General features: G+C 42.1%; 1 protein-coding gene across 2 annotated transcripts in view; it reads left to right on the top strand.

Annotated features, from left to right (window-relative positions):
- The first annotated feature begins 1,646 nt into the window (after positions 1 to 1,646).
- ALDH7A1 (aldehyde dehydrogenase 7 family member A1) overlaps positions 1,647 to 24,340 on the top strand; it is a 37,658-nt gene continuing 14,964 nt past the window's right edge. For both annotated transcript variants that reach the window (XR_006342687.1, XM_043912219.1), the window contains exons 1-9: positions 1,647 to 1,893; positions 3,514 to 3,567; positions 4,252 to 4,317; positions 10,095 to 10,175; positions 10,672 to 10,795; positions 13,879 to 14,011; positions 16,245 to 16,289; positions 19,285 to 19,362; positions 21,849 to 21,946. Coding sequence is in view for 1 of the 2 variants with exons in the window: in XM_043912219.1 (XP_043768154.1) it covers positions 1,702 to 1,893; positions 3,514 to 3,567; positions 4,252 to 4,317; positions 10,095 to 10,175; positions 10,672 to 10,795; positions 13,879 to 14,011; positions 16,245 to 16,289; positions 19,285 to 19,362; positions 21,849 to 21,946 (871 nt within the window). In the remaining variant the exon portion in view is untranslated. The remainder of the gene's footprint in view (positions 1,894 to 3,513; positions 3,568 to 4,251; positions 4,318 to 10,094; positions 10,176 to 10,671; positions 10,796 to 13,878; positions 14,012 to 16,244; positions 16,290 to 19,284; positions 19,363 to 21,848; positions 21,947 to 24,340) is intronic.

Below are 24,340 nucleotides of genomic sequence, written 5' to 3' on the forward strand. Positions count from 1 at the left end.
AATTCATTGTTGGTGATTTTTCCTGACCTCCTATTGACAGGCTAAGTAAGTTTTGAAAAAAGAAGTTGGAAGAGAGATGTATTCCCTATTTTCCATATAGGCAGTTGCTAGTGTGTATTGTCCCAAAACTTGTTTAGAGGGAGACCACCATGAACCTCTCTTTTTGACTTAGTGAAGAGATGGAAGTTAATATTCCTTGAGAGTGTCATGTGTTGCTTCTAAAATTTAGTGCATCTGTAAATGTCTTTTCATTTTTTGAATCAAATAGAGGGGAAGAGAATGGAAGGATGTGATGTTGGGATACATGTACAAAGAATCTTACTGGCAGCCAGAAAGCGAGGAGAATTAAATTCTCTATTAAAATGTCTGAGAATTAAAATGAAGGAAATTAGTGCGTTAGTCCTAGGAGTGGATGGACAGGAGTAGTTGGGTTGTTGATACAGATTACCAATGCTGAACAGGGTATCCTTGCTTATTACTGCTGAGGTGTGTTCATAGGTTCATTTTTTTTCCCAGTGATGTAAATGAATGTGAGCCTGGTAAGATGTTGGGAATTGCGGAGTCATGCAAGGATGAGTCAGAGGTGGTCCTTGCCTTAATGGGGAAAAAGCATAACATTTTCAAGTGGAAACACCATTCAGATATTGCCAGCACTTACTACAGTTTCTGATAAATGCTTGCTTGATACATGCCTATTTCAACATGATTTGTTGAAATCATTTATGTTCTAAGGGTCAAACAGATGAAGTTTGAATGCAGAGGTGGAAGGAAAGGTTTTACAGGTGGAGGGAACAGTAGGGCAAAGGCACCATGCGAGGAAAACACAGGCTTTATAAAGAAACCTGTGACTCTCAACTATCTGGTTGCCATGTGGAAGGCCACAAGGTGAGTACGGAGAAGTAGTATTTTGGGGAAAGTAGGTTTGGAATCACCTTATTTATGCAATGATTTGAGAGTGCGTGTGTATTTTAAACTCCTGCCCAAATCATGCTGATTGAGATGTTGCCATTTCCCTTAAATAGGATAGGCCTAGTTATTGTGGAATTAGGTGGCAGATGGGATGGTGGGGATGGCAAGAATATTGCAGGAAGAGAGAAGAAATGGAGAAAAAAGGAAATTGATCAAAACCATCTTTGTTCTTCAAAAGCAAGAATATACCCACGCAGAATATTTGGAGGGAACTACAGCAATTTACCATTTTTCATTAATTAGAAAACTCTAATTTGTAATGTAATAAAGGGGCGGAAACAATTCTCTCCTTTTCACCAGAACTGGTTAAAAATACCGACTCTCAGACCCCAGTCCAGACCTGCCGGATCACAGTGTGCATTTAACACGACAGCTAGGTGAGATCACATGCACGTTACAGCCTGAGAGGTCCTGCTCTAACTCACTATGTTTTAGAGCCAATATTTTGCTGGAAAAAATTCCTAGCTGGTGCCGCCGTTCCCTCCGTCTTTCACTAGATGGCAGTAGCCTGCTCACTTCCTCCGGGTTTCACCCTCATTGTTTTCCAGGCCCTGGTTAACCTCCAGGCCACAGCTCCCGGCTCCCGCGCAGGACCCAGCTAGGCTGGGCGACGGCGGGGGGCGTGCCCGGGGGCGGGGCCGGGCCTACCCAATGGGCTCCTCCGGGTCGGGGGCGGGGCCGCACTTCAGTTCTTCCTCGGGCCACAGGCGCCCCTCGCATCCCTGACTCAGTATGTGGCGCGTTCCCGGTCTGCTCTGCGCCCACGTTGCAAGGAAGAGCAAGTTCTCCGGACCTTGGAACAGGCCTGCCGCCTTCATGTCCACTCTGCTCATCAATCAGCCCCAGTATGCTTGGCTGAAGGAGCTGGGGCTCCGCGAGGAAAACGACGGCGTGTATAATGGAAGCTGGGGAGGCCGGGGAGAGGTATGCACGTCTTGGGCAAATCTCTGCGGCCTCTCTTCGCCCTGGGAGGCCGGACAGACACTGCGCAGCCCTAATCCCCGCGGACGCTGTCGGCTTGTACTGGGTGGGAAGTTTTGAAGTCCATAGTAAATGTTTTCTCAAGTAGAACCATTAAAAGTACCATTAGATATCAGGTCCCGCGTGTTACCGAGAATCGAGTTCATTTTGGAGCAGAAAGGAGTTGGCCTTCCCAAGCGTACTTAAAACCGCAAGGCAGAGTTCTGCCCTCTGTAGTGCCAAATGGCACACACTTGGCGGTGGAAACCATCTGACTTTTCTACTTTTTTTTTTTTTTCTCTACTTTTCTACTACTGTTCTACTCCTCACATGTGACGTGTGCCACAGGTAACGTTCAACAGTACAGTTTTATTTGAAATTGTCTGGAATGCAAGCTCGGAGTTGCTGAAATCCTGTTTTGCAGTCATTGGGCTCAGAGCTTCCTTGAGGGCCAGATTTTCAGCATTTCCAAACCCTAACAATAGCTTGACTCTCAGTTAATGTTCATTTTATTGAACATCTTATAGACTAGGATGGAAAGATAAGGTTGTTATCACTTGGATTATTTTTGAGGGCTGCATAGGAAAGAAAACTTTCATAAGAAAACGTTATATAACATCCCAACAGTTTGTTGAATGAACCTGCTTTGTTAGAGGAAAGGCATCTTTTAGTTATATGCGGCTGTAGGAAGTGCAGGTGGTTTTAATTGTTCCCAAATCCCCCATTAGTGGTTTTATCCTGTTTTTCCTGTGGTATCCAATCATTAGGTTCATAGGTAAAATACCCTCTCTGGAAAGCCTTCTTAAAGCTATACCTGGGTTTTTTTTTTTCTAATTTATCCCTCCAGTTCATGTGGACACACGCCTTTCCCATGGTTGTTTAGCCTTGGCCTTTTCACCTCTGACCAGAGGGTGGGCAGAGTTATGGAAAGAGGGAATAAGCTAAACTTGTAACTGCACGTGTGTTATTTGCTCAGTCGTGTCCGACTCTTTTGTGACCCTAGGGACTCATAGCTCGCCAGGGTCCGCTGTCCATGGGATTCTCCATGCAGGAATACTGGAGCGGATTGCCATTCCCTTCTCCAGGGGATCTTCCTGACCCAGGTCTCCTGCATTGCAGGCAGATTCTTTACCATTTGAGCTATAGGGAAGTCCCTAAAACTTGTAACTTTGGCCTGTTAATGAAAGAAGAGGCAAAATAACGTGTTACTTTTAGGCTTTTGTTTAGATGCCTAATATTTAGATGGCGAGGGTGGGTTTTGCAGAAAAAGTGGTTCTGAGTGTTCAGGTCAAAAGTGAAAACTCTGTAGTTTCCTGTTTGTAACAAGTTAATGGAGAAGGAAATGGCAACCTACTCCAGTATTCTCGCCGGAGAATCCCATGGACAGAGCGTCCTGGCGGGCTACAGCCTATGGGGTCGCAAGAGTCGGACACAACTTAGCGACTAAACCACCACCACCACCAACGTAAAGGTTCTGAGTTGGGTTTTTGTATCTTAGTTTCCGCCCCACCTTCCTTTTTATCTTCCTGCATTTTAAGTCTGCTCCCCCATTTTCTATTTATATAGATCATCTTTTTGTTTTAGGTTATCACCACCTATTGTCCTGCTAACAATGAGCCCATTGCAAGAGTCAGACAGGTAAGTGCTTTTTTTTTTTTTTAATGCAAAATGCCCTTAGGGAGTTATGTGCCAGTGATCACTGAGTTATACAAATTTACAAAGTCAAAGAATGTTTCCTTTTAATTTAAAGTTTAAGAATGTCTGGGGGAGGGACTTTCCTGCAGGTTCAGTGGTTAAAATATTGGGCTTCAGCTGCTGGGAACATGTGTTTGATCCTGGTGAGGGAACTTAGATCTTGCATGCTACACTGCCTGCCTGGAAAAAAAAAATTCTCGGGGAGACCCTGTACTCTGTGAGGGTGTATATGCCCTGGAAAAGGTGACCCCTAGAGAGGACTACCCAAGAGGGGTTCCATTGAGCTCTATGTTTCTGGATCACCAGGGGACTTGGGTTAAGATGAATGTTCTGACCTCTTGAATCTATGTTCTGACCTGAAGTTCTGAATTTCTAATATACTTCAGGTATTGCTCACAGATGAGGCTCCTGGACCTTGCTTTGAAAGGCAAGGTTTTAAAAGGTACAGATTCTAACTTAGCAAATTCTGGCAAGTTTTGGGAAGTGTAAGCTGTGATAATCATTTTAAACCGCAAATCTTAGGGTCACTGGGGATTTTACAATTCTTTTCCAAAAGTCTATGTTCTTAGGAGGGGATCATCACTGCTCTTTCCTTTTCCCTTTGTCTCCCTCCAAATCTTTATTTAGGCCAGCATGGCTGACTATGAAGAAACTGTAAAGAAAGCAAGAGAAGCATGGAGCATCTGGGCAGATGTAAGTATGGAGTCCGTGACACAAATACCTACTGTAATGACAGACGGGAGGCAGCCAGCGCCCCCTTGCTGAAACTGGAGCTTCCTGGGGGCTGTGACTATCTCTAGGCTGTAGTCCTGAACTCTAGTACTCTTTTCCATATTTTGCCTTCAATAGCAGGGTAATTTTAAAGGGAAAAGAACTCTGTTCTGACGTAGCGTAAACAATCTATGAACACTTGCATCTCCAACTGATCTCTGAACACCCAAGTCTCCAAAGATTAAGTGAAGAGAAAGGAATATCTATGCTAAAAATAAACCATATGCTCCTCCCCCACCTCCAAGTTTTTTTAGGGGCAGGGAGGGGATGTTAGCAATAGGTCGGCATTCTTGGTTCAGGGGGAGTGGTGTCAGCAGCTGCCCTCATAGGGCCTAGGCTCCAGTTCCTCTGCAGTCTGATGAGGCTTTGAGGCTAATTCTGCCTCCCCCTCTCTGTCTCCACCAGTTCTGTGAGCAGGTGTAGGAACTGAGTGGAGCTGGGCTGGGCCACCCTGAGCTGTCAGTAGATGAGGGCCAGGCCCTGGAGGAGGGGAGAGTAAAGAACTGGCTTAGTCTGGATCTCCCGTCTTCGGCCTGAGATACTTGGCCTGAAGCTACAGGAATATCCTGAAAGGTTAACCCAGCTCTGCCCCAGGCGGTTACTTCGCTTCACGTGCTTTGTCTTTTGTAGAAAAGGGGAGGCCAGGTGTGCTTACCTCTTGGGTTATCAAAAGGGTTAAACGAGCTAATCATTTAACATGCTTACACGCAGGGGTAAACCTTAGTACCTGTTTGATTTTTAGAACCATGTGCTGCTTAGTTTGGAACTGCTGAGCCTCAGTGGTTTTTTTTTGTTTGTTTTTTCCTCCTGAATCAGTGGTTGCTCCGGGAACTTGGGAAAGGGCAGACTCCAGGAGAGCCCTGAATTGGATGCAGGGTTACTGTTAGCCAAGAGACTGCCTCTGTGCAAAGCAGGAAGAATGTTTCCTTTAACTAATTTTGGCTATAAGTCAGGCTCTGGGTTTATGATATACAATCAAAAACTGAACTGAAAAAATCCTTGAACAAAGAAAATACTGCTTGCAAAAGTCAATAGTGTGCTAAGTGAAGTTCACCTTAGCAATGTAGAGAATAGTGGCCGATGCCATGTCAGCTTATTTTAAATCAGCTCATTCCACATCTGCAGGGCTCACATCTGCGGGTACGGAGTGCTGACTGTTCTCCACCACTTTGTATAAGGGGCTTGAGCATCCATAGGTTTTGGAATCCATGGGGGGTCCTGAACCAGTCTCTCATGGATACTGAGGGACAGTTATATTGTTTTTGTTTTTTCAATTAATAGACTATTTTAGAACAGTTTTAGGGTGAAACTTTAGGGGAGGAAAGTTTTTTATTCTTCCCTTCTAGGTTCTTTGGCTGGCCTAATAATTAACCAATATACAACAGATTAGCAGGAGAAAAACAAATTTTAATTTTTTATGAGGGGGAGGCATAAAGATATGAGACCGAAAGGCAGCCAGGCTGTTGAAGCTTATACACCATCCTGAGCTAAGTAGGAGCACAGGGAGCTCCTACTAAGTAGGAGCAAGTGTTCGGTAAGCAGACGCTTTCCTTCTCATGCAGATAAGTCAGATATAAAAAGTTTTCTCTGTTGATAACTCCTGGTACAGGTCCCTTTTTAATTTCTTTTAGGCTGTTAAGGGGAGTTAGAAATCTTTTCCTGAGTCTCCTGGGCCTTAGTTATCTGTAGCTCAAAATAAAGCCAAAGAACTTCTCAGACTGGTCCATACTGGGGTGGCGTATTCTGAACTCCTAAGTTTCCTGTAATTAACACCCTGCATTAGTGTGGTACATCTTATAATTGGTGAGCCAGTACAGACGCATCAGTAGTAACTGAAGTCCATAAGTTGCGTTAAGATTCACTCTTTGCATGTGTTGTTTTGAATTCTAGTGGAACTTTTGATCAGAAACTCCCACTATATGTGTGTATGTACCCACAGTAAATACAGTCTTGCTTGAAAAAAGATTTGTGTGAATTCAGGGTCTTTTCTTTCCCTGAACTGGCTTTTCGGTCAGTCTTGGCTTTGCCCACGGGGGTGGCCGTCGGCACTGTGATGTCTTGAATATTGTGCTGTACTGTGGCGTTGCTGCTGTTTTCGAATTCAGGTTCTTATTTGAAGTCTGCTCTGCCACAGTCACGCCAGCCTCTCTTTCTGCTCTTCATTTTTATTCCTCTCCATGGAGTGGGGCTGCTAAGTGGGAACAAGTGGCTTTCCTGGGTGATGGGAGAATCAGTTGGGAATCCCACTTGTTGGAATTTGAGTTAAGCCGTTGAGTCCAGAGTTTAGGGAGGAAGCAGAGCATTTCTTTCGTGTGCCTCCAGGACTGCTCAAACATGAACAGAACAAAGCTTGGTCCTCCTCGTGTACATACTTTTCCTCTTGGATCCTCACTTGCATGGGGCTACTTCTGCTTGGCCCTGACCCTTCTGGGTGCTTTGCCTGTGAGGACAAACCACAGTTTCATTTAGTTCATTTGTATTAGACCTGGAATTTTTCAAAGGGAATCTTTTTTTTTTTTTTAAGGAAAAAGGGGACAGAGTATGATAATATGAAAAGGCAGTTTGTAAAAATGTTTCTCTTAACTAAAACTAACCACCGAGAACCTGGTTGGGAATTCTTGCTCTGCTGTTTTCTTTCATGAGCTGATTTAGTCCAAATGCCACCTGTTTCTGCCCGTCTGCATCCCCTGTGGATGCCATCACTTTCCTTCTGCATTCCTGGTGAGGAGGAAAGCCAGAGTCTTTTTCTTCTCTTGATGACAGGAACGTGAATGGGCCTTCTCCAGCTGCATAAAGGGATTCCAGATACCTGTACCTCTCTCTCTCTTTTTTTTTTTAAAGTTAATTAATTTTTAATTGAAGGATAATTGCTTTAACAGAATTTTATTGTTTCCTGCCAAATATCAATGTGAATCAGCCATAGGTATACATATGTCTCTGTAGCTCTTTAATACGGTTGTCTTTGCAATACTTCCCCAAGGGCTCAGCAGATAACTCACTCAGTGCTCTTAGTTCCCTGCTCATGGCTGTCTCTGATGCTCACTGTAACCCTGACTTCAGAGTGAAGTGTGCAGAAATGAGGACTTGGTGGCTGTCTTCAGGAGGGTCAAAGGTTACTGATGTGCTGTTGTGCTGGGCTGGTCAAACCCACCCGGGGAATGGGACTGTCTTCCTGGTTACCTGCTCCCCCTCATCCCTCACCTCATACTTAATCCTGACTTTCTTTTTATCTCTTGCTGCTCCTACCCATCATTTTGGAAGTGGGAAGAAAGAAAAAAAAGTCAAGTTTGAGTGGTCTGAGATGGAATGTAGTTTAAACCTTGGGTAGTGGGTTCTAATGTGTACCCAGGGTTGAGACTTGATCAGTTGCCAGGTCTTAACAGTTTGAATTATGTTTATCTCTATTGCTGTTTTTGTGGTCCAGACAGCCACCATCTCTTGTCTGGCTTCATAGTGTTCCTGCCTGAGTCTTTCTTCCCTCTGATAACATTTTCTATACCACATCTAGAGTGGTATTTTAAAATGCACTGTGAGGGACTTTCTTGGTGGTCTAGTGGTTAAGACTGTGCTTCCACTGCAGTGGGCCTGGATTTGGTCCTTGATCAGGGAGCTAAGTCCCTGCATGCTGTGGCTAAAAAATTAAAATGCACTGTGATTTTTCTCCCCTGTACAAAACCCTCTAGTGATTTCCCCACTGCTCTTTGGATCCTTTACATGGTCCTTTGCAGTGTGGCCCCTACTTTCCACTCCTAACTTCTTTGAAGTCTTTATAGTTTCCCAAAATTATCATATTCTCTTGCCTTTTAATCTTTGCATATGTTATGTTCTCTGTCTCCCATAATTTCCCTCTACTTTATCTACCTCTTCAGATGGCAAATACCAATCAAGCTTTAGGCCTCAACTCTTTTAAAAGCCCCCCTCCTTCCCACCTCCTTGCCCCCAAGGAGTTACTACTGGGTTACTACCAATAGGTGGTCCGCTTGTGTAGTCTAGCGCCTTCATGGCGCTTACCACGTGAGATTATAATCTGTTTTGTGTCTGCCATCCCCAGTGGACTTGAATCTAGCTGCCTTGTTTCCCTTGAATCCTGGGGAATAGCACTCTATCTAGCACATAAAATGTGTGCAGTAAGTGGTGGTTCAAAGACTGATAGAATAAAATAAGCTCAGAATAGTCATGTGTACTGAATTAGCCATTCTGAGTTGAAGTTAACCAATTTGCTAAGGCTATAAATGTGTGGGCTAAATTTGGTTCAACTCATTCAGTGCCTTAGAAAATATAGAGGATCTTTGCTGTTTCATTTAACGTTATAATTTTTGTTTACTGTTTCCAAAAGTGTGCATGTATCATAAAAATGGCAAATGTTGCAGACGTACAAAATGCAGAGAATCAGTGTTATGATTCCATTTCCTGGAAATTGCAACTGTTAACCTCTTGTTGCAAATTCCATCAAATTTAAGCAGAAGTTTACTTACCATATGCATTATCTTGCGTTTTTTTGTTGTTGTCTTGTTATGGCTCTTAAAAGTTTTTCCTTATAAATCTATTTTATTCTTTTTAGAACATGTCTAGAGATTTTATGTGCTGTTCTGTGCTTAGTCACTCGGTCATGTCCAACTCTTTGTGAACCCGTGGACTGTAGCCTATCAGGCTCCTCTGTCCATGGGGAGTCTCCAGGCAAGAATACTGGAGTGGGTTCCCATGCTCTCCTCCAGGGGATCTTCACAACCCTGGGATCGAACCCCAGTCTCCTGCCTTGCAGACTGATTCTTAACCATCTGAGCTGCCAGGGAAGCCCTCCATTTTATGGCTATTCTATAATTAACTAATCATATGCTGATGGGCGTTTGGATGGTTTCTGTTTCTCTACTGGAAATAGCACCGCAGTAAATGCTGTTGTAACCTATACTTTTGCACACTTATGCATATGTTCAGTTTCCAGAAGTAGAACTGCCTGTTCAAAGTAGTGGGGGCTCAGGATGTATTTGAAATGTTAGTAGAAGGCCAGGCTACCCTTAGATTAGAAAAACTATACAAGGATATTTGGTGTACATTTGGGGAAGAGAGAGAGTGAAGAAGAGCCCCGAGCTCCATGAGTGCCTCAATTATTTCAGCCCCAGTGCCTAGTATCGCTGATGTCACACAGTAAGTGCTCAGAAAGTATTTCATGCGTGAGTGGTATGATTTGAATGGATTTTGGACCATCAGCCTAAGTAAGCTGAATTTAGGGTTTGGGTTTGCAATCAGTTTGACCCGTATGAAAACATCACTGGGCATCATATAGGGTTCCAGATTATGTAAGGTATTTAGAGCTTTCTAGAGTCATCCCACCACTCCATTATTCTTGCCTGGAGAATCCCAGGGACAGGGGAGACTGGCAGGCCATGGCCCATAGGGTCGCAGAGAGTCGGACACGACTAAGGAACAAACCACTAAGCGCGCAGAGTCACCCCAGAAAGTTGTGTTCAGTCTGAATTTCTCTCTGTACTTGGCACAGCCCTTGCTCACCAAGAATGTGTCATCTGTATATTTTCTTGGTCTCTGGAATGGGTTTTAAGGCCTGTCATCAGATACTGATGGGATCAAAACGAATGTTTTTGACATAGTTGTGCTTTGTTCTATTACAGCACATTAATACCGTGTTAATAGACATGAGCTTACACTTTTCAGCAGACACTGAAATGCCATTCCTTCCTTAGATTCCTGCTCCAAAGCGAGGAGAAGTAGTGAGACAGATTGGTGATGCCTTGCGGGAGAAGATCCAAGTACTAGGAAGCTTGGTAAAGTATTTTTGTAGTAAATATATAGTACTGTGAGTGAAGAATAAGGCTATTTTATACTTTTGTGTATAAGATTGTGATCTTTTTAAGGTCATAATTTACGTATTTTATCTGGAGAAGGAAATGGCAACCCACTCCAGTATTCTTGCCGGAGAATCCCATGGACAGAGGAGCCTGGAAGGTTACAGTCCACGGGGTCGCAGAGTCGGACAAGACTGAGCGACTTCATTCACTTATGTATTTCAAAAATATATATGTATATAAATTTGTAACATATGTTTCAAAAATCTTTTCTTTAGAGGAAAGATTAACAAGATGGATAGGAAAATGTGAAGACAATTCTTGGGCTTTAAAATTCTTCAGAAAAATAAGAACAGACTGTGGTTTGTAACCCTCACAAAGCATAAACAAAATGTTTTGTTTTCCCCACCTCAAATTTCATGTTTAAAGCATGAATTCTGTTGGAAAATTGCTGCTTGGTCTTCTGTATTTTTAGGTGTCTTTGGAGATGGGGAAGATCTTGGTGGAAGGTGTGGGAGAAGTTCAGGAATACGTGGATGTTTGTGATTATGCTGTTGGCTTATCTCGGATGATTGGGGGACCCATCCTGCCTTCTGAAAGTAAGCAGCGAAGTCAGTTCTGCTAAGTATTGCACTCCAAAACAGAGAACTCCCCAAAATTCTCTGGTTGTGAGCAGTTTCCACAAAATACTTGTCTATGAAAATGTTTTTAATCTCTTTACTAAGAAAGTCAAATTAAAACAGGTGAGAATAATCAGAGCAAGATGCTTAAACTTTTTAAATTTTTTAAGATAAAGTTCAGTATTGGCAAGTTTGTGGATGAGACTGATACTTTTTTATGGAGACTTTGTGAAGTGAATCACCAATCTTCTCTGGAAAACAGTTTGGAAAAATATCTATCAAAAAAACCTTAAATATTTAATGCAAGTTTCCAGAATCTTGATTTAAGTAAATAATCTGAAATGCAACTGAGGTTCAAGTATTAAGGTGTTCATTGTCCCATCAACAGGAAACAATAGAAATGACCTAAATGTCCAATCATGACAAAGGTTGAGCAAATAATTTTGGCAGTCTATTAGCGGATATTGTCAAGAGATCATAAAGATTGCCTTCCCCAATCGCAGACTTTATAGGAAAGTTGTACTTACTTATTTTTACTTTGTCTTCTTTTTTTATATATACTTACTTTTAGATTATTTTGATTTGAGAAGGTAGTATTTTTCATGTCACAAAATTAAAGAGGAATAAAAAGGTGAAGGAAGAAATATTTTCTTCCTCCCAGTGGGATACTCCATAGTATTCTGGTGACCGTATCAAATGTTTCTGGTTTCTCGAGTATATCTTTCCAGAGCTTTTTCACCTGCAGACAGATATGTAGCAAACCATCTGTTCCATTTTATACTTTTTTCCTACTTAATGTATCTTAGAAATTGTTTCATATTGTTCCAATAAGATGCGTCCTTCATCTTTTTTTTTTTAATGGCTGTTTTGTTGTAAGGGTGACCAGCTCCCAAGTTATAGATATTTAGGGTGTTTTCAGTCTTTGGCAGTTAAACTGTGCTGCAACCTTGTACTCAGTGATGGGGACAAGGGCTTACACAGTTTGTAGTGTTTGCCCTGTCAATGGAACAAACCGGGTGAGTTCATGTGACTGTATTGAAACCACAGAGGTGGAAATCTCCTGAAGTAGTAATGGTGGTTATCTGTCAAGGCAGAATTATTAGTGGTTGGTATTGTCTGTCTTCTATATTTTCTAAAGTTTCCACACTGGGAATTAGGTTACATTTATAGTCAGGAAAAGACATTTTTAAAAAATCACATTTTCCTGTTTCCTCTTGGAATATTGGGCAAATTCCCTGCTGCTAGAAAGAGGGAGTTCTTTTCAAATGTACAGTTATTGTCCATAATTTGATATGTAACAGCGAGTCCCATTAGCCAAGGTTAATTTTATATTCAACACTTTTCAGACGTTGTTCAGAGTTAAGAAAGTAAACTGCCAATTTGTGGAGGTATATATATGCAAGCAAGTAACTTTTAATTTTACCTGCTGTAATGTCTGACTAACCAATTAAAATCCTTTTCAATTGTTTACACATTAAAAAAATAGATTATTCATTTATGCAGAAGCTCTTGGGTAACTTTGACTTCATGAATTCAATTAATGCTTGTTGAGTGTCTGCCAAGTGATCTAATAGGTAATACTTGGTTGAAAAAATGTAGTCCTTTCCCTCAAGAAATGTATAAAGCTGTAGATTCCCTGCATTTTAATTTTGTTTATTTTTACTTATTGGCCACACGGCATGCAGGATCTTAACTTAGTTCCCCAACCAGAGATCAAACCTGTGCCCTGTGGTGGAAGCATGAAATCTTAACCACTGGGCTGCCAGGGTATTCCCAGGGGTGGTTTTAAACTGGGAAGAAGCCTGTGTGGAAGCTTAAGATGGGAGAACTTGGCTTACTTGGGGAACTGTGTTACTTCAGCCCTGCCAGAGGGCGCAGTATGAAGGGAGAGATGGATGGAGAAGGAACCTTGGGAAGGGACTTTTCCTGGAGTTTGGACTTTATCCTGAGGGCGGCTTCAGTAGTGATGGGGTTGCCAGAGAGTGGCCAGCGGGGGGAGTCCTGTCGTCAGAGCTCTGCTGGCTCCCTGGAGGGAAGGATGCAGAGGGGAGCGGCAGAGAGGAGGAGGCAGGCTCTGCGAGGAAGAGACTGTCCCAGCGCGTCACCTCTCGGGAGAACAGGGCTCCTGGACTAAGGGGGAGCCTGGGAGTGCGGTGGGGCAAGAGGTGGGGTCCCTGTTCTCGCTGGCAGGGTGAGCATGGCCAGAGAGGTCGATGGCTGGGAGGGCGGCCTTCCTCCTGCCTTTAGCCACGTTTCATGAACCTTTGCATTCCTCGCTCTGGTTCTTCACTGCTTCAGCTGCCTTTGATTAAAATAAGGCTCTTGTGGGGTGAGGTGGTCGGATGGCATCACCACCTCAGTGGTTATGAGTTTGATCAAACTGCGGGGGATGGTGAAGGACAGGGAAGCCTGGGGTGCTGCAGCAAAGAGTCAGGCACGACTGAGCGACTGAACAACAGCTTGTGGGGTTATGGTGACTTAAGTTTGTCTATGAGATACAACTGTTTTAATTTATATTTTCAGTTTTCCTATAGGTGTGTAAAGATGTGTACAGTTAATTCATTCAACGTTATGTAATTATTAAAACTTCCCCGCCCTGTACATGAGTCACTTTGTCCTGAATTTAGAGAGATGAGCTGAGGGCTTCATCCGGCAGCGTCAGGAACACAGCCCTGAGAGTCGTGACTCCTGGGTCGTGGTCGTGCCCTGCCCTTGGCGATCACATCACCGAGGACACGTCTCGTTTACTCTCTGAAGTTTCCTCGTCTCCCAGATGGGACTGGCACTGCCCTGATCCACACAGAGTTCCTTCGAGGAGTAGAGGCTTGATGGAGATCCTCATGGTTTATAAGACAGTCTGGTACTAACAGCGTTTGTTGTATGCTGGTGAATGTACCGTGTCCACCAGCTGAGTTAGGTGATCTGCTACAAAGCGTCTGTAGTCCCCACGTGCTCTGGTGCATTTTGTTCTGAAAGTGAAAGATTGCAGACTTTGTTCTTGTGACCTCGACAGGCTTGTAATTAATGTGTTTAAGCATGTTCCATGCCTTCTTTGTCCTCAGGACCTGGCCATGCTCTCATTGAACAGTGGAATCCTGTAGGCCTGGTTGGAGTCATCACTGCGTTCAACTTTCCTGTGGCCGTGTACGGCTGGAACAACGCCATTGCCATGATCTGTGGGAATGCTTGCCTTTGGTAAGAACGGCTCTTTTTCCTATCCAGTAGTTTGATGGTAGAAGTCTCCATTTTCAGGTACTACTGAAAGTATTGCAAATGTATTGAAATGTTTTCTACTACTCTTTCCGTTAACATTGCAAGTGACACCTGCTAGTTGTGAAATGCTGGGTTTTAGTTATTTACATATTTTACCATTGGTAAAATTTATATTTTTCCACTTAACTTTTTGACACAACCTTATACCATCTTCCTTCTAGTTATTTCTACCCCAAGCAAGTATACTGTAATTCAATTTTGACATTAATTACTTGGACTCAGTATCAGACTCCACCTGTTTGAGTGAGTGAGGGAGGGAGTAAAGTCGCTCAGTCGTGTCCAACTCTTTGCGACCCTGTAGACTGTAGCCCACCAGGCTCTTCCATCCATGGGGTTCTCCAGGCAAGAATACTGGAGTGGGTTACCATTTTCTTCTCCAGGGGATCTTCCTGACCCAGGGATTGAACCTGGGTCTCCTGCATTGCAGGCAGATGCTTTAACCTCTGAGCCAGCAGGGAAGCCCCCACCTGTTTAAGGGCTCAGTCTTTTATAAGACTCCTCCTCCTTAAGATGCTAGCTGCAGATGTTCCCAGTCCTCAGGACATCTGCAGGTCTCATTGGCTGTCTACAGGATTGGAGGTTATCACTGGTTCCAGTAGAGCTTCCCTGGTGCCCAGATGGTAACGAATCTGCCTCCAATGCTGGAGACATTGGAAGGGTTGGGAAAATGCCCTGGAGGAGGGCATGGCAACCCACTCCAGCATTCTTGCCTGGAGAATCCCTGTGGACATAGGGGCCTGGCAGGCCGCAGTCCGTGGGGTTGCAAAGAGCTGGACGGGACTCAGTGACTAAGCACAGCACACCCTGGTTTGAGTAACTCATGAGAATGGTCCAGAGAACTCAAGAAAGTGCAGTATTCAGCAGTTGCACTTTGATTGTAAAGGATACATTTAGGGCATGGTTTAGAAGGGTTTCAAACACAGAGCGTCCCTGCCCTCTGCCTGTGAGGTCAGGACATGTCACTTTCACAGCCAGGAGGCTCCACTGAGCTTTGGCGTCGGGAACTCTTATGGGGTTTTTATGACATTGGCACGATTGGGTAAATCATTGTACACGTGACCGAACTCAAGTCTTCCTCCTTCCCACCCCACGGTTGATCTTTCTCAACACCACCCCCCCATCCTGAAGCTATCTTGTGGGGAGGGGCACCAGTTACCTCAGTAGCATAACAAAGGCCCTTCTATCATTCAGACAGTTCTGAGGTTGTTGATCCTGGGTGTGCCAGAAACTGGGAGCCAGATCCCTGAGAAGCTCCAAGAGTTGGTGATGGACAGGGTAACCTGGCAGGCTGCAGTCCATGGGGTGGCCAAGAGTCGTACATGACTGAACTAACCAAACTGAACACCAGATATAGTCTTCATTACGCTACATTTCACAAGCAGAAGAAAACTAAATGAACAAGTAGGAGGGAAAAGAGAGCTTGTGATAAGGCACAACCTTCTTTTGGAAACACAATTCTTTTTTAATTCCATAAAAATTTGATAGTGAATTCCCAAGTGATTCTGAGGCACTTGGCCAGTATTCCCATGGCTGCATTAAATGTTACATCGCTGTGAAATATGCGATAGTAAAAGTTAGCTGGGGAAATGTCAGTATTTATAGATGATAAAACAGTTGCTTGCTTTTAGCTTTCGTGTTCAATGGAGGAACTTAAATCAGGAAAACCAGGAGAATTGTCTTTGTCCATTTTGTGTCTTCCCACTAACATGTACTGATCTTGGTATTGTTCTCAATTGAAGGTAGTCAAAGGCTATATAAGCAAGGCATAGTTGGATTAATGATTCGGCATCATGTTAGGCAAGGAGTATGGTTTTCCTCAGCCCCCCGAGTCTTCCATTGAAAGTTGCTGTTGATTGATCTCTGTTTGACTCAGTTTCCACAATAGACAGAGGTTAATGTAAAGTTCCTGTGATCAGTGCTGCAAGCAGGTTCAGAACGGCTCAGTGCCATTTTTATACTTAATGAAAGTTTTATAGTCCCTTCAGCCCCAGAGGCACCAAGCTGAAGGATTGATTTCTCTTTCAGTAATTAGGCTCTGTTGTTTACTAAGAACTTTTTTCCCACAAAGACTGTTGCTTCTGCTTAAAAATAAAAGGTATTTATGATTTTCACCCAATTAAGCTGCTTTTTTGTTTTTATTTTTTACTCTTACAAGGAAAGGAGCGCCTACAACTTCCCTCATTAGTGTAGCTGTCACAAAGTAAGTATGTGTGGCTTTCTTTTTCTTGGGTCTGGGAGAATCTTAAAGGGTGATTGATACGCACTGAATTTTTAATCTGACATGAAAGTGTCATATTTATTTTAGCATAGAATCTGGATAAACTCTATTCTTTGATTGTGATAACATTTTTATATCGTTATGTAGTTTACAGATCCTTTTCAGGGCCATGTCATTTAAGTCATGGGAAACATGCCAGATACTGATATAAATGTTGAACTTGAACTCTTATAACATTTCTTTTTGTCACTTGCAAAATAAAAACAAATCCAGTGGAGAAGAAATAGTTTTGCAATTTAGGGGCTATATGCTATAACTATGCAGCATGTTAATGGTCTTAATTTCTACTCAGGCCGATACTTTTATTGCTCTTGTTTAATAGACGTTAGCAAACAAAGAAAGTGTTACACCATTCAACTGATTCTTCTGACACTGTCTAAAATGTATTTCATCTTTTGGTTAAAAATTACTGTTTTATTTATTCTTCTTTGGAAACATGATAACACTAGTTAAGTCAAAAAATCAATGTTACTAATTTGTCATTCCAGAATTAAAGAACATGTAGAGGAAAATGGCTTTCTGTGTAGGGTGATGATGGGCCCTTGATGATACATTGTTTGCATGGCCTGCATTCTCTGAGAATTATTGGCAGAGAGCTTGTGATGGAGTCTATTCATAAGAGGGTACTTAATGTTAGAAGATCATTTAGGAACACTGGCTTAGGAAGCAAAAAGTCGACTAAGAGTAGTGTGTGTCAGTATTGAAAGGAATGTGTGATATTGAGGAAACAATGTCTTTCAAGGCAAGGGTTCAAATTAAATATTAAAAAGAACCCATATACAAAACACATAAAAATGGTGAGATTCCCAAAAAAAAAAAAAAATGGTGAGATTCCCCTAGGCAATTTTTAAAAATAATCCTTTAAAAAAAGCAAACAGTTAATATGAACATGGTAAACTGACTTGCCACTTGTTATAAAATAGCTGATTAAATTATTATTTTTATGTTCTCAGTTATTGCTTTGGTATTCTAAAACATAAAGTTATTCTTTGTGCTTTTAAATATTTATTTGGTTAAACCTTTGAAAGGTTTGAGGTTTTCACATAGGAACATGGTGGATTTTTTTTTTTTTTTAGATAATTGAGAATATCATCTGATTTTTGTGATAGAAGGCAGTAAGTTAAATGATGATATATTGTGCTGGAGTTAACCAAAGGTATCATATTATCCACTGGGAGTTTTTATTTTTATTTTTTTTCACTGGGAGTTTTTAAATTCAGCTGCTGTTCAGACTCAGAAGATGACTACATATTGTACCTGTCTGTTCAGAAGCATATAGGACAGGAACATAGTTTTCTGGGAGGATAGCATCAGGTACAGATATTTCTCTTCGTTTGTTGTTTCTGGATCAGTTTATTTGGGGCAGAGGAGCTGAGATCTACACTGGATAGGGGTTACCTTGGCTTAGAAGCTCAACGCCTCACAGAAACCAGAAAGTCTTGTAACAATTCTTGTATGCGTGGCTTTCAGCCACTCACAAGGGACATGTAGTTACAGAAGCCACTGCACTCAGAGAAGAGCGAAAGCATGAGGTTCCAGTCGTAGTTCTCGGGTCATCATTCCAGTTTAGATGGGGGCGATCAGTCAGGGGTTGCTTTTACCATGAGCCATGTTGTCTAGATAGCATTGTTGACATTGGCGTTTATCAGGTAAGCTGAGGAACAAAACTGAGGAGTTAACCCAAGGTCAGATTCTCATGAGTTAGGGAAAGAGGGTTTGATTAACTTTTACCCACAGGTGCAAGGCAAAATGCCTACCCTTCAGGTGCAATCAGCTGCTTGTGCAGACAGTAGATACACCCTGAGTCCCTGGAGAGAATTATATAACCTGATCCTTGGTCTCAGACATGACAACTATAGTGTGTGATCCTTGATGGGTGGAGGAAAGAAAACAGCTGTAAAGGATATTTTGGGGGCCAATTGGAGAATTTACTTGGGTATGATAATGGTATCTTTTTTATGGAAGTGGGTATAGGATTTAGATCTTTGTGAAATTTCAGGTAGAAAGTAGCCAGTAGCTTGGGGTGGTGGATCAAAAGAATTTTTGCCCCATTGAGGCACCTGCTCCTCAGGAAGCTCAAAATCAACGAAAGAACCGTGTTTCAGAGAAATCGGAATTACTGGAGCCATATTTTACAACTTAAAATCAGATTTAAATAGCATTGAACTGTATGTCTCATTTTGACTCTTAACAGCCTAAGTTGTAAGCAGCAGACTAAGAAAAGACTGCTTGTCCACCTTACTTTAGTCTGGTGGGTGGGGCGCTATTTCCTGACTAAGAGGTTGGCGGACACTAGTGCTGAACTTCTTTGGGGTTCTGCAGGCAGGTCCTACGCCCTCTGCTGTTTCCTCCACATCCCCTCTTGGTTTGGGGAACCTTTTCCTCTTCTCATCCTTTACCATTCTCTAGCTGGCTCTGGTTGGAAGAGATGCGGCAAAACCTCTCATGGCTAATGGAACCTATCCTTCATTTTCTTCATCTTTCTGGGTTTTATTCCATATATCCCTTTTTATTTCTTTAACATTATTTTAATGGATTTTTGGTGAGAAAGGGCTCCCCCACCTGCCCCAAAAAAGCCCTGCAGTCAGTTTACCACTTTGAACCTTGATGTCTTCATAGTTGGGCAGAAAATATTTGAGAACAGTGATCACTTGAACTTCCTGACCAATGCTTTAGGTCTTTTATGTATTTTGCCTGTCTTCTTCTGAAGTTTCTTTTAGGGGAAAAAAAAAAAAAGTTCTGCGTTTAAGTGTTTGAAAACCTCCTCTAGTATCTGAGGAGAAATCTAGGCCTAGATATTTGAGGGATGGGAGAGAAAGTTGAAAAGGGAAAGCCAAGTGGTTGGAATTTATTATTTTTCCAAATACGGTAAGAAATTAAATCGGTCCCTTCCTTAGAATTGCCTTTTCTTTTCTAGGATAATAGCCAAAGTTCTGGAGGACAACAAGCTGCCTGGTGCAATTTGTTCCTTGACTTGCGGTGGAGCGGATATCGGGTAAGCCAGCAGGCCCAGAGTGTCTTTCTGCTGAAGGACCTGGGATGATCACCTAGAATCATCTCTACTAGAATTTCAAAACCCAGTATAGTGGAGGAAGTGAGAGTGGCGTTTTGAAATCTTTACTGTTACGGATCTCACTGGGCTTTACTTCATTCATATGTAGCTGTTGGAGGGTGAGTGAGACTTATGTTTTTCATCGCCCAGAGCTGCTATTGTAAGGCGTTTGTGTTGCACATCACTGCGCCAGCGTGCAGCCTGTGGTTTCCTGACGCTTGATTTATCAATGTGCTCACCTACAAGCAGAACTGTGGAGCTGTGCCCTGGTGTCTCATCCCCACCAAGGACACGTAGCCTATTTTCTGAATTCCTCTGTGACCAAAGAAGGGAACCCTGGAGACCCAACTTCTGATTTACTGTTTTTCAGAAGTTGCCGTGTAATTCACATGCCATAAAGTTCTCTCTTTAAAAATATACAATCCAGTGGTTTTTAGAATAGTCACAGTGCCCTACAGCCATCCTCGTTACCTTGTTCCAGAACATTTTCGTTACCCTCGCCTCAAAAGAACCTGACACCCACAGCAGTCACTTCCTTCCCTCTCCCCTGGCAGCCCCTCTTGTACTTCCTGTCTCTGTATTTGCCTGTCTGGGATGTTTCTTATAAATGGAATCATACAACACATTGCCTTTGTGTTTGGCTTCTTTCACTTGGCAGAATGTCACAGCCTCTTTTTCAGCTGAAATGGACTATACTTTCTCTGAACCATGGTAAATACTGGTTCTACTGGCCTGGACTTTTTCTTAGTTGACGTTTCCTAGGAGTCAGGTCTTAGAACCCTTCCTGGTATGGTAAAAGTCTTACTCTTGTCTCTATTATACTTGTACTTAATGGGCAGTCTCAAAAAGGAGTAGTAAAGGCTTTTTTTTTTTTTTAAGATAAGGGAGAACATTTTAGAAATTCTATTTAGAAAATACAATTCCCATATAAAGAGTGCATATAGTGACATGACATTTTTTTTTTCCAATTATTTTTATTAGTTGGAGGCTAATTACTTTACAATATTGTAAGTGGTTTTTGCCATACATTGACATGAATCAGCCATGGATTTACATGTGTTCCCCATCCCGATCCCCCCTCCCACCTCCCTCTCCACCCCATCCCTCTGGGTCATCCCAGTGCACCAGCCCCGAGCACTTGTCTCATGCATCCAGCCTGGACTGGCGATCTGTTTTACACTTGATAATATACATGTTTCAATGCTGTTCTCTCAGATCATCCCACCCTCGCCTTCTCCCATAGAGTCCAAAAGTCTGTTCTGTACATCTGTGTCTCTTTTTCTGTCTTGTATATAGGGTTATCGTTACCATCTTTCTGAATTCCATATATATGCGTTAGTATACTGCATTGATGTTTTTCTTTCTGGCTTACTTCACTCTGTATAATGGGCTCCAGTTTCATCCACATCATTAGAACTGATTCAAATGAATTCTTTTTAATGGCTGAGTAATATTCCATGGTGTATATGTACCGCAGCTTCCTTATCCATTCGTCTGCTGATGGGCATCTAGGTTGCTTCCATGTCCTGGCTATTATAAACAGTGCTGCGATGAACACCGGGGTGCACGTGTCTCTTTCAGATCTGGTTTCCTCGGTGTGTATGTCCAGGAGTGGGATTGCTGGGTCATATGGCAGTTCTATTTCCAGTAAAACATGACATTAAAACATGTCTACCCTTTGACCTACTCTGTTCTTGTCCTCAGGACGTGCAGTCCTGCAAGCTGGCCTTGGTGTAGCTCAGATGATGACAGGAGTGTGTGCACGTCCCCCGTGAGTGTCAGTGCCCGTGTATGCTGGACTGACCTGGGGAAGCCCGCAGGCACACCGGCATCAAGCGTTTCCAGCCCTGCATTGGTCTGAACCTGTGTCTGTCTTGCTTGGCACACACCACACCCTTTGAAGCACTAATCTATAAGTAAGGAGGTTCAGATTGACAGTGTCTGGTCTACCTCCCTTAGAAACTGGAGATCCTAGCACAGACTTTCTAAGTCAGCTTCCATGAGGGATGATTAGGATATTTCCCTACAGTCTTTGCACTTTTAATTCTTTTTCAAAGATTTTTAAAATTCTTTTATTTTGAAGAGTTCATTTGTTTTTGGTCAAGCCACGCGGCATGCGGGATCTTGGTTCCCTGACCAGGGATTGAACCCATGCACCCTGCATTGGGAGCATGGAGCCTTAACCACTGGACCACCAGGGAAGTCCCTAAACTTTTAATTAAGAGACTTCAAAATAGCTGAGATGCTCATCAAGGAAATGCTACTATTGAAATGTGCAGTCGCGCATCAGTACAAGAAGGAATATCTTCCTTAACAGCATCCTTGAAGTGATTTCTGTTTATGGAGAGCTCCCAGATCGGGTTAGTCACTGTCAGATGCCCCTGTTGCTGGGTTTCTCTGCTTGGGTGACCGTGTCTATTCCCCTGCAGCACAGCTATGGCCAAGGATGAGAGAGTGGACCTGTTGTCCTTCACTGGGAGCACGCAGGTGGGAAAACAGGTGGCCCTTATGGTACAGGAGAGGTTTGGTAAGTGTTGGCTTCATACTGAGCATTTTAATACCCTCAACTATGGATGTGCAATCTAAATATTGTTTTTTTTCCATGGATTATTTGACTGACTGTCCAAGTGAAAGAAAAGATACAGTTAATGGTGGGTTAATATTACCAGCAGATATATATCCATAATTTGGAAAAGGATGTCATTCCCTCCCTAACTGACTGTAGTAGAATCATATCAAATGTATTTATTAATCTGTATCAGACCAGTTTAGCAAGTAAAAAAAACTCACGATTTAAACAGGACTATTCAGAGTACAGGACCTAGAGTGAATGAGGTGTAGAAGACTTGTGTCTGTTCTTCTCTCATTAATGATGTAGTGCTCGGTGGCTTTTGGTAATGACGGCCCCATCCCCATGTAATTTAATATCCGCTTGATGCTTAGGCTTTCCTGGTGGCTCAGTGGTAAAGAATCTACCTGCCACTGCAGGTCTCATGTGTTTGATCCCTGATCCAGGAAGATCCTATGTGCCTTGAAGCAGCTAAGCTGTGCGCAACTATTGACCTGGTGCTCTTGAGCCCAGAAGCCACAACTACTGAAGCCTACAGGCCCAAGAGCCCCGTGTTCTGCAACAAAAGAAGCCACCTCAATGAGAAGCCCACACACTAGAGAGTAGCCCCCTCCATCTGTAACTAGAGAAAAGCCTGTGTGGCAAGCAAGACCCAAGAGAGCCAAAAATAAATTAATTAAAAAAAAAATCTTTAAAAATAAAAATGCATTTGATGCTTAACTGTTTCAGAGTCGTGGAGGTGAGAACATATTCTCCTGTTTCACATATGCTCCTAACATCACAAGTAATTACAAGTTACTTACTTAGAAGCTGATTTTGAAGTGCAGTTAAGAAAAAGTAAATATATATATAAAAGATCAGTAGTAACCACAGCTCTAAGTTGAGGCAGGCACATCTCAAGTCTCAGTGCTCAGGAGTGTACAATGAGAATGGTGTACATAGCCTCCTGTATACCCTCCTGGCATGTAACCGGGCATTGTGCATCAGGAACTCTAATATCCATACCCTTTGGCCCTGACCTAAGCAGGTAATCGAGAGGTAGGTAATCAATAACCAGTATATTCAACACTAGAGAAGTTAAATAAAATTGGCTTATATCATTGTGATGGAATGCTATATTGTGGTGTTTATAAAAAAAACTCTTTAATAATTTAGAGAAAAGGTATACGTTTTTATTAAGGAAATAAAGCAAAATTATTATGATCTCAACTGAATATAGATGTATAAGAAAGAGATTGGAAAGCACTGTATCAAATTATGAGGAGAGATTTCATGGTAATTTGTGCCATACCTTTGGCTTATTTGATTCTTTTTTGCTTTTTTTTTCCAAATAATTTTCTATAATGAGCACATAATTTTTAAACTTTTTTATTATGGTAATATATATGTGTGTGTGTGTGTATATATATATATATATATATAAATAACAAAACTTAATATTTGATTTATATATATAATTTTTTTTAAACTGTACAATTCAGTTGCATTAAGTACATTTGTACTTATATTATTGTGAAACTGTCACCATCATCCATTTCCAGAACTTTTTCTGTCTTCCCAACTCTCTACCCATTAAAAACCAACTCCCCATTTCTTCCTTCTCCTGGCCTTGGAAACAAGCATTTTGTTTTCTGCCTCAGACTTGACTATTCTAAGAACCTCCTCTTAGAAGTAGAATCATACAGTAGATGTCTTTCTGTGTCTCAGTTATTTCACTTAGCATAGTATCTTCAAGGTTTACCCCTGTTGTAGCATGTGTCAGAACTTCCTTTTTGAGACTGAATAATATTCCATTGTATGGATATACCACTGTTTATCTATGCATTTGTCGGTAGATACTTGGGTTGATTCTACCTTTTAGCTATTGTGAAAAGTGCTGTTGCAAATACTACTCAGGTCCCTGTTTACTTCTTATGGTTAAGTAACCAGAGTGGAATTGTTAGATCTTATGGTAGTACTGTGTTTAAGTTTTTGGGAAATTGTCAAATTGTCATATAATTTTCCTCAGTGACTGTACCATTCTACACTAACTGTTTGGAGTTTAAGGGGATATAATTTCAAGCTTAGAGAAATTCCAAGACTAACACAAAGAATCCTATATACTCTTTAACAAGTTTTACCAGTCACTTGCCCCATTTTTAAAATCACTTTCTCTTCAGCAGCACACACACACATACACACATAAAAAGGCATATACAGGGAGAGTATATTGTTTTTGAACCTTTTGAGAAAGAAGACATTGTATTCCTTTAAATATGTTTGTGTATTTCCTAAGAACAAGGACTTTCTGTCATATAACCATCATACAGTTATTAAAATCAGTCATCTTGACATTAATGCAATGTTCATTCT

The sequence above is a fragment of the Cervus elaphus genome, chromosome 9, assembly GCF_910594005.1.
Source record: "Cervus elaphus chromosome 9, mCerEla1.1, whole genome shotgun sequence".
NCBI classification, from domain to species: domain Eukaryota; kingdom Metazoa; phylum Chordata; class Mammalia; order Artiodactyla; family Cervidae; genus Cervus; species Cervus elaphus.